We start from the raw sequence: 9,270 nt of genomic DNA, 5'->3' as shown, positions 1-9,270 counted from the left end.
ATGATGAGGAGCACGGAGCTGAGGGCGGCACCACAATAATCCAAGACAGAAAACATCTTATGAGGACGACATGTAACTCGGGGATGAGTGCTGAGGCTGGCTAGTCACCAGTCAAACAACCGGAGCTCACACCGCAGCTCATCTACAATACAGTGACGGTACTCCTTTAAACCCGCTGGCAGAGCCAACGCGGGCGGCGGGAGGGCGGGGGACTAGAGCTGGGCCGAGCAGCACTCCGTCCACAGATAGACGGTCAGACAGTGGACCAGGACGAGCTGCAGCCAATGCAACCCCGCCGGGGCCGCGTTCCCCACAAAGGGGTCCTTCTCAAACAGGTGGTATCTCTTGCTGTTGGAGTGGAGCATCTTGACGTCCTCGAAGGCGTAGTAAGCCGCCATGGTGAAGTTGATGTCGCCCGAGGAGAGCAGGTCGAACAAGCAGGACTGGAAGTAGACGTCCTCCACCGGGAGGCGCTCTTTGCACCGGGCCCGGGCCGCCTGGTAGGTGAAGCCGTGCGGCGCGGTGCCGCTGCGGACCCGGGCTTTACCCTGGGTCTCGGTGGCGCGGGCCCTGAACGTCCTGAAGTCTATGAGCTGGTTGGCGGGGCAGCCGTGCAGACAGAGGTACAGGTCCTGGTCGTCGCCCTCCTCCACAGAGTGCACCACCTCCTCCGGCATGCGCACGGCGAAAGTCAAGTAGCGGCCCACCTGCCGCACCACGATGGTGGTGCCGATGTAGCGCGCCTGGATCTCCACGTGCTGCCCCGGGACCCGCTCCACCACCCGCAGCGTGTTGGCGCCGTGGCGGTCGCCGCCGTTCTTGGAGCCGTCGGCGAAGGCGGCGGGCAGCTCGTCCGTCTCGGCCTTGTACATCTTCTGGTCCACGCACTCCTGGAAGTTCTTGAAGATGATGGTCAGCTACAGGGGAGGAGGGCGGAGGAAGCACAGGCATGGGTGGAAGTCAGGAGGATATAAAAGGGCCCTGTGAAAAGGTCTAAAGTTGAGCTAGCTATTTACAATTGCGGCTGGGTTTTGACTCGTCTCCAGCACAAGATATGAATTATGTCATCTAGAGCGGAAAAAGCGATGAAACATAGCAGCAATAGATCCCCGCGCACCACCAGAGTCAAACCCTTGGACGGAAAGCAGCAAAGTCTGTCTTCCAGGAAAAACTTCCTCCTCATAAGGGCCTTTCACTATTCCTAGAAATGTCAACGGTTATCGTTTCTGGAGCCAAACGCCAAAGAACACACATTTGGAATACCATTGGTAATCAATGAATGGCAAAGAATAGACATATTCAAGAAAGAATGCAAACCTCTCTCATCGAGTGATCTAGATAAGACGCCTGGAGGCTATAGTGGCTTCCCTTACACACGAGTTAGGGACCTCTTTGTACTGTTGCATTGAGAACATGTTTGCGCTAACTACCCCACCACCCCACTCAAGTGTCACGTTTCAGCCCTGGCTCAACATGGGGGAGGCCAAGGTAAACGCCCGCAAAAAACATGAATCTCAGCCATGTTAAATCAGGCCTCAGTTCGCAGACACAAAGACGATCCATTCATAGCGCTGAGAAACCTGCTTGTGAACCCCAGAACTCGGCTCCAGGGAGTGGCGCCACGCCAGGTCAGGGGGGAAAGTACTCTCTGGCTAATTAAAATGGACTGGTCACTGCCTCTATGTGCCTGGCTTTCTACCTGCACACCCATCCACTTGTGCCGCCGTCAGAGTGGCGATGCAGGACGGCTGCCCGCTGAGGAGGGCCCACAGAGCAGCAGAAGGCCTTTTCTATTCAACCACCCAGCAGCGCCCGCTGCACAAGCGTCTTTATTCACCTGACAGACACCGCTGTCAGTGGGACGTTGGATAATATATATACACTAATCTAGATCAATTTCATAGAAACCAATGTGGTTTGGGAAAGCCACAGTCTAAGTGATGGTTGGGGTACACGTCAAAGTTTTAGATTTACTGTGTAAGGAGTGGTAACAACTCTGATGGTACACAGAAGAAAGCCTTGTTTGCACAGGTGCCATTATATGCTGCCTTTTTCCTAAACAAAGACCGTGCAAAGTGGTCTCATTTAGTTCCAAGAATAACAAACCATAAATATCATTACTTGGATCAGGCACAATATTTTGAATGCCAAATAGGGCTTCATTAAGACCTTGATTATAGTTAATTATAGCTTACTTTCTCCAACATGTGATTACGGACAAAGTCCTTTCATATAAAACTGAACTTGCAATGCAACAATATGGTCAAAACAACATTAGCAAAGCCTCCAAAACCATCTTATTGCAATTTGTCCACCAGGTTACTGTGGACCACTGTGGACCGGTTGCACGCTCATTGTTTACTCCACATTCCTCTACGTCTTTATGGTCAGAGGTTTTACTGAAAGGCTATTTCCCACAAAGTCAATTGTAATGGACCATAAAATAAACTTCTTATACTTTATAAATAAATATCAATTGATATACGTTCCTGCGTGGCTAGGAATGCCCTGAATGATATGGCATTCGACCAAAACAAAAGCGCTCTCACACCACTAATGCATATCTGCTGTAACAGCACAACCATATCATTTACAAAGCCTTTCTTAAGATCAATGCTGTTTTCTGGTACGGCGCCTGTTTCTAGTATGGAACCAATCCAAACAGGAACCCCTTTCAACTTCGCCAGGCTAATTCCTCCCTGTCCAACCGTCCACACAACTGATCCACACAACATCTGAAAAAGTACAATGTTGGGCCAGCACGTTGAGCGGATGGTGACACAGCTCTGAGGCACGTATCCCTTCTGGGTCAACACTGAAACAGCCCGGGCTCTATGCAGCGTGGAGATCAGGAGCCGGGGTCTAACAGAGCACGACGTGGGGGCCCCCCCCCTCCTACCTTGCTCGTGGCAGTGGCCAGGCTCCCGGGAACCACGGGCGAGTTGGTGACCTGCACCGACAGGAACTTGTTGTGGATGAGGGGCCAGGCGCCCTCCACCCGGCAGGTCTGGAACTCGTCGCCGAAGGTGCGCAGGTGGGGATCCCCGAAGAAGCCGCAGTGGGTGTAGTTGTGCTGCGGGGCGTGCCGTGGGACGCTGCGCTCGTAGTGGCACACCTCGGGCCCGTCGGAGCGCTCCTGGCTGTCGGGGGCCGGCGGCGGCGGCGGGGCGGACGTGTGGGCCCGGGGCGGCGCGGTGGGCCCCTCCTTGGAGCAGTTGTGCTGGCTCATGAGGTCCTCGATGCCGTGCTGCGCCGAGTGGTACGCCAGGTCGCCGCGGCAGGTGCGGGCGGTCCGCCGCACGCAGCCGTTGTACGCCCGCAGCGCCGTGCAGAACTCCTCCTCCCGGGCCGAGTTGGAGGTGGAGGCCCAGAAGTCCGAGTTGCACTTGAGGATCTTGCACTGCAGGCTGGCTGTGGGGGCGGGCGGGCGGGGGGGGGGGGACAGGAACCGTTAGAGACTAGAACCAGAACCCCGGTACACCGGGCGAAGGAACGAGAACGAGAAACCGATATTGTTCTATGAAGGAACAGGAACGGAAACCGAAACGGAAACATTTTCACCGTTGAGTTACAGAACCGTTCATTAGAGTTGTCTGAAAACATTGTTATTGTCGTCGAATTCCACATTTCAGTCCATTTCAAACCAAACTTCAATTCAGAGTGTTATTTGGTTTCATAAAATACATGCATAATACACCAAATGTGTATTCACAGGTGTAGAACAAGCAAGATTTTTTTTTTCTTACCAGTTAAACCACTTAAAAAAACTTGTTAACATGGATGCATAGCTTTTGTGTGTGTGTGTGTGTGTGTGTGTGTGTGTGTGTGTGTGTGTGTGTGTGTGTGTGTGTGTGTGTGTGTGTGTGTGTGTGTGTGTGTGTGTGTGTGTGTGTGTGTGTGTGTGTGTGTGTGTGTGTGTGTGTGTGTGTGTGTGTCTTGCGATAGTAGTGAACACAAGATTAAAGAAAGACCTAAATGGAAAACAATGTTCAATGGCGTTACCGCTGTAGTGATTAAAGATACACTATGTAATGCTAGGGGTTCCTCAACCAAAACAATAACAAAAGAGGTAGCTGGATGACGTTGTCTAATAGCGTGATCATCTGAGTTTTGGTCTACACCACCATTGCCGCACCACAGTTATACTAAAAATAACTTTATGAGCATGTTGACCATAAACGGATAAGCTTATAATGGCTTAGCAACTCGCCATAGTGGCACATCATGATAAGCTAGATGGATATTGAAGTATATAAGATCAATACATAATGTCTCTGCTGGATTGTATAAATGTATATGAAATAAGTATGACAGAGATGTTTGAGTAAATTGAATAAGTGAATACATATAATAAGCCCTATACCTTTGGACTACGTGGGATTCAATGATACATAGGACTGGAATGAACCGGATCCAAGTGCTAGGAAGACTGCCACATGGAGGCAAACATTTTTTTAGAGCAAAGAGAGAATGGTTCAGAAGACACCCATTTGCCCAGTGATTAGGACTAATGAACACATACATTTATGAGGTGCAGAGCATAATTTAACACTTAAAAGCAGATAGCCGGTAATTTGAACAGCAACTCAACAAGAAGCAAAGCAATTGGTCCAACACCTTAGGCATTATAGGGCCCAGGGCCCAGATATGGTCATAAATACACTATCAAACACAACACAACACAAACCTAGTGTTCCCACACTACTGATAGGTGAAAGGAATTCAGTTGGACAGGATTGTGTACCGTAACCATTATCAAAAGATTAGGTCTACCTAATGGCTTTTTAACAGGTAGTTCTTATCTCCTGGAATACCTTCCTGAAACTCCATAGCCTGCAGACGTTGCGATTGTCCAAGGTATGCCAGATTGCAAGCTTTTCTTCCACCTGATTAATAATGTTATGAAGGTGGAATTTAGGAAAAGGTCACTATAATTCCCTTGTTTACAGAACGATTGTGTGAGAGGTCATCTTGTATTCAATCCGTCAGCCACAAAACTAACGTTATAGGCACATTTACATTTAGGGTACTGTCCAAGAACATCAGTTGATTTTTTAATCCATATAGCACATCGTTATTTTAAAATAACGTTAGACTAAATATACCAGGCCTTCTGAGGCTTATTAGTAGAATAGTTAAAGCTATTAATGTCTAAATTATCTGGTTAAACAAGAGAGTTGTGTCTGATATACAACTTGCTAAATGCTGACTTCTATACAATCTAGACTTATTACAGTGGTATTTGCTCATTAAAATTCAGATAAATATCCTCATAGCGAGACATGGGCACAAACTCACAACCGCAACACACACTCCGTTTCAAGTGAGAGGACTCGAATCTCGACCTCCACTCTGAGACTCACCGACGGGGAACAGGGAGAGGATCGTGATGAGGATGTTGCACACTTCAAGCGCCGACAGCCTTGCTCTCTTCCCCATAACCATCCATCCAGCTCGGGGTCGGACTTCACTCCTCTCCCTGGTCAGACAGAGACGAATGAAGAACACACAAAGTTAAAGCGAGGTTGTTAACTTAGCATCTTCTGGCGAAAAATCGCACCAGTCCAGTGGTTGGTTTGGTAGGCGCCGCTTTACGCAGGGCATGTCCTCAGTACCTTTAATTAAATATCGCGATGTTTGCCCACTTTAAAAGTCGTTTTGTGTCCTTCAATCGAATTCGAGTCCTTTGAACGACGACGACCAACCGGGAATCGATGGTCCTTCAGAAGGTGATGTGTGTGTAGCCCTGTGCCCCTCCGCGGCCGGGAACCAATCACAGAGCGTCGTTCTAGACTTAAAACCCCCTTCTCAGTTTCAAATTACATCTCGACGTGCAGGCTTTTCTTCTACCCAGCGAGGACTAGTCGGGAGCCACACAACAAGGTGTTTACCCTCAGTGCCAGATGTAAGCAGCATCCCATGTCACGCTGTAATAACCGTGCAATCTGCGGTGCAAATCCCTGATAATAGACCAGAGACTTTCTCCTCACGCGTCATTAAACCGCAGCAGCATACACGCTTTACAAAATAGGGCTGTGTATAACTTTCATCATAATCATCATCATGATAATAATAACAATAATAATAATAATAATAATAGTAATAATGATAATAAATCACAACTGAGCGCCCGTTCAGATATCTTGACATAGCCAAAGTAGTCCGAGATAGTCAACTAATCATCCATCCACATTAAATCAGCTCATCACATAGGCCTACTGTAGATAAAGACCTAAATAATGTAATAATAATGTAGAATTATTGATTATTGTTTCAGATTTAACTCATATGTTTTCAACATAAATCCCTACGTAGACATTCCCGACACCATGTCAGTCAACACTTGCTATAGGTTGGTTGGTTAGGTCATAGTAAGCTTAATGCTTTCATTTGTATTCAAATAGGCCTATTAAAACATTGAAGGTATGAGGTAGCAGAGTTAAGGTCCATTCATCTTGGAAGTTATGGATTATTCTAAAGAGAGACCAGAACGATGCGGGGAAGCCAGCGTTATTTAAGAGCTATAGCCTAAATAATGTATAAATGAAGGCAAATCAAACATTTCCTCATAAAATGATCCCATCGAATGCATGGGGTCCGTTGCCCTTAGCGAGCATGTGGTAGAATTAGTGGTGGCAGAGCTTCAGGCCTGGTCTATATAGGAGTGACTGGAAACAGGCCAAGTGGCCAGCCTGTGTCACCTGTTGCGCCCGTCATGTGTCAGGTCGGCCACATGTATTCAAATGAACATTGACATGCTTCAATTCTGAGTTAAGGGACCTTATATTTTAATAAACTCCCACACAGACAATATTTTGTATGCAGATGTATTTTAACTCGGCCTTTTATAGACACGTCTTGACACATGCAAGAGGGCATATGACTTTCCAGGTCTCTAGCTTCTATCGTGTAGCCTATCCAAACATGAAAAACTCGGATTTATTATGGGACCCTCGCATATTATCCTCATTTCCAACAGATGGCGCCTGATATAAACCTCCTACAATCTCAGCCGTGAGCGCACAGCACATGGCATTAAGCAGCCCGAACACCCGGGATTTAGATTTGATATGAGTCTACTAAAGCTGTCATGTGTGCACTATATGGGGACAAGTGTGTGTATACCTAATAGAGGCTGGTATGCGATCAGTCTCCGTGGTGGATCAGCCTGACAGACCCGCTGGAGGTTCAGTCTCTCACTGCATAAACTCTCATTTCAAACTAAAATAGGCCAAACGTTTACGCACACGCGTATTTTTTCCCATTTGCATTCCAAATACCAACTTAAATAACTTATAGGCCTACGTAAATGACACGTTACCAAACAGCCTTTTAATGTTTCACTTTGAAGCACAGCCATGGCTCCTCTCAAGGAGAACCACATATACCAGATCACATCAGGGGCATGGATCGATCCAAGAAGATTTGGGTTATTATTGATATCAAGCATTTAATTCTGATGGCATGCAATTGTAAAAATAAAATTGTCGCAAAGAAAGCATATGTGTGGTTTTTAAAACCACCAAAGCATTGTCTATTGGATAAAAAGGAATGAAGAGACGAACCTTTGCGGCTGCATGGGCTCCTCGGACCAGAACTGTCTTCCCAAACACTCGCGAATCACAGCAAGCCACAGTAAACCGCTGTCATTCTTTTTCCGTAACGCAAAAAATAATAATGAGTATACGGTGTACCCCACTGCAGGCGTCTAACATGCACTCCACTGATGTGCGTTCACATGTAGGCTACACTTCTGCACGGGGGGAGTCCTTGCAGCCATTAAACTACCCAAAATAAGTTGGACTCTACAGACTATCCGAGACGCAAACAGAACCAAACAGTGGTATTTCCTTACATCTGAGTTATCCACGCATTTCTATTCCTTTGTGAATCCTGGGGATGATCGAGGACGAGGAATATGTCCCTCAGGGCACGGAGCGAAACAGCCGAGGATCGCACTGGCCCTGTTCCTCGTATGGCTGTTGTGAAATGGTTAGCGAGAGTGTGAAAGAGACAATGATTGGCTCCGCATGACGCCGTCGAAATCACACATCTTCCTGCAGGACGAAGACAATATGTCAGAAAAAAACGCGCGTCGAATTAGACTGCAAGTAATTTTCATGCTTGGTCTACCACTGCTGGAAAAAATAAAATAAATAATAGGCAAATTAGGAGACGTTTAAAGTTTTTTTTGCGTTGGTTAATGTGATGGTATTTCCATCCTGGCTGAAAGGCGTCCCCTGAATCGGGCTGTTACAAAAAAAGAGCGATCCATCACATTTCTGATTAGAAGGATGATCGGATAACCAATTTTAATGAGAGGGAGGGGCACACGACCCATCAGCCCTTCAGGTGCTGCACCTGTATTAGGATCAGCTGCAGGGAAATACCCCCTCAACCACGAGATCTACCCATATAGCCTAGCCCTTGGAACAACAGAAAACCTGCAACCAATTTATTGACCATTCAAACTGTTAATCCACAATTTCAGGCAAAAACCAAGTGAACATTCTGCCTCATGGGCTCATCAACTACCTTCAGAGACGCTGACATGTTGATAGCTTATCACCAGCACTGTTCGATTAATGGTCAATCGCAACAAGAAGGGGAAAAATAATGATATTTTATGCATAAAAAAATTAAAACAACACAATCCCAGCTGGCTACACCATTCACTATTGGTCATTAGTTGCAGAGTATCTGTGCGTTGATGTCACAGATTCCTCAGGGGGCCTGGCACCCTGGTGGGACAATCCTCAGAGGTGCCGGATGGGTGGGTGTGTTTGAGGGTGGGTGGGTGTTAGTGGCAGTAGGGTGTGTGTGTGTGTGTGTGTGTGTGTGTGTGTGTGTGTGTGTGTGTGTGTGTGTGTGTGTGTGTGTGTGTGTGTGTGTGTGTGTGTGTGTGTGTGTGTGTGTGTGTGTGTGTGTGTGTGTGCGTGCGTTTATGGGTGTGTGTGTGTGTGCGTGTGTGTGCGTGCGTTTATGGGTGTGAGTGTGTGTGTGCGTTTATGGGTGTGTGGGTGCCAGGGGGAACAGGGGGGGGGGGGTGCTTTTGTGGTGTTTGTGTGTGTTTTTTTGTGTGAATGTGTGTGTGTGTGTGTGTGTGTGGCTTAGCTTCAACCATATAGTCACCTATGGTTAAGTTAACGGGCAAGCATTCCATTAAGTTAACATGCGTGTGTGGCTAGTTTGGGGGAGCAGTTGTAGGGTGTGTATCTGCTTGCAAACCAATCATCCATGTCATTATTATTGCTCTTACTCCAATTGTTT

At 47.2% G+C, this 9,270-nt stretch overlaps 1 protein-coding gene across 4 annotated transcripts in view; it reads right to left on the bottom strand.

The window, feature by feature from the left end:
- Nucleotides 1-8,264, bottom strand: part of rgma (repulsive guidance molecule BMP co-receptor a) — a 10,422-nt gene extending 2,158 nt beyond the window's left edge. Inside the window, exons 1-5 of one of the 4 annotated variants that reach the window (XM_060061250.1) lie at nt 7,856-8,260; nt 7,566-7,651; nt 5,364-5,479; nt 2,900-3,411; nt 1-917 (exon numbers count right to left, since the gene is read on the bottom strand). The exon at nt 1-917 is cut by the window's left edge and continues 2,158 nt beyond it. In XM_060061250.1, coding sequence (XP_059917233.1) covers nt 213-917; nt 2,900-3,411; nt 5,364-5,479; nt 7,566-7,579 — 1,347 coding nt within the window. In that variant the 5' untranslated portion in view covers nt 7,580-7,651; nt 7,856-8,260 and the 3' untranslated portion in view covers nt 1-212. Of the gene's footprint in view, nt 918-2,899; nt 3,412-5,363; nt 5,480-5,615; nt 6,792-7,565 lie in introns of those variants that run through there. The other 3 variants (XM_060061251.1, XM_060061249.1, XM_060061252.1) reach the window with 3 other exon arrangements.
- Nucleotides 8,265-9,270: the final 1,006 nt, after the last annotated feature.

This window comes from Gadus macrocephalus, chromosome 9 (assembly GCF_031168955.1).
Source record: "Gadus macrocephalus chromosome 9, ASM3116895v1".
Lineage (NCBI taxonomy): Eukaryota > Metazoa > Chordata > Actinopteri > Gadiformes > Gadidae > Gadus > Gadus macrocephalus.
The sequence above is the reverse complement of the archived record's forward strand: the minus strand, read 5'-3'. Positions and strand labels throughout refer to the sequence as shown.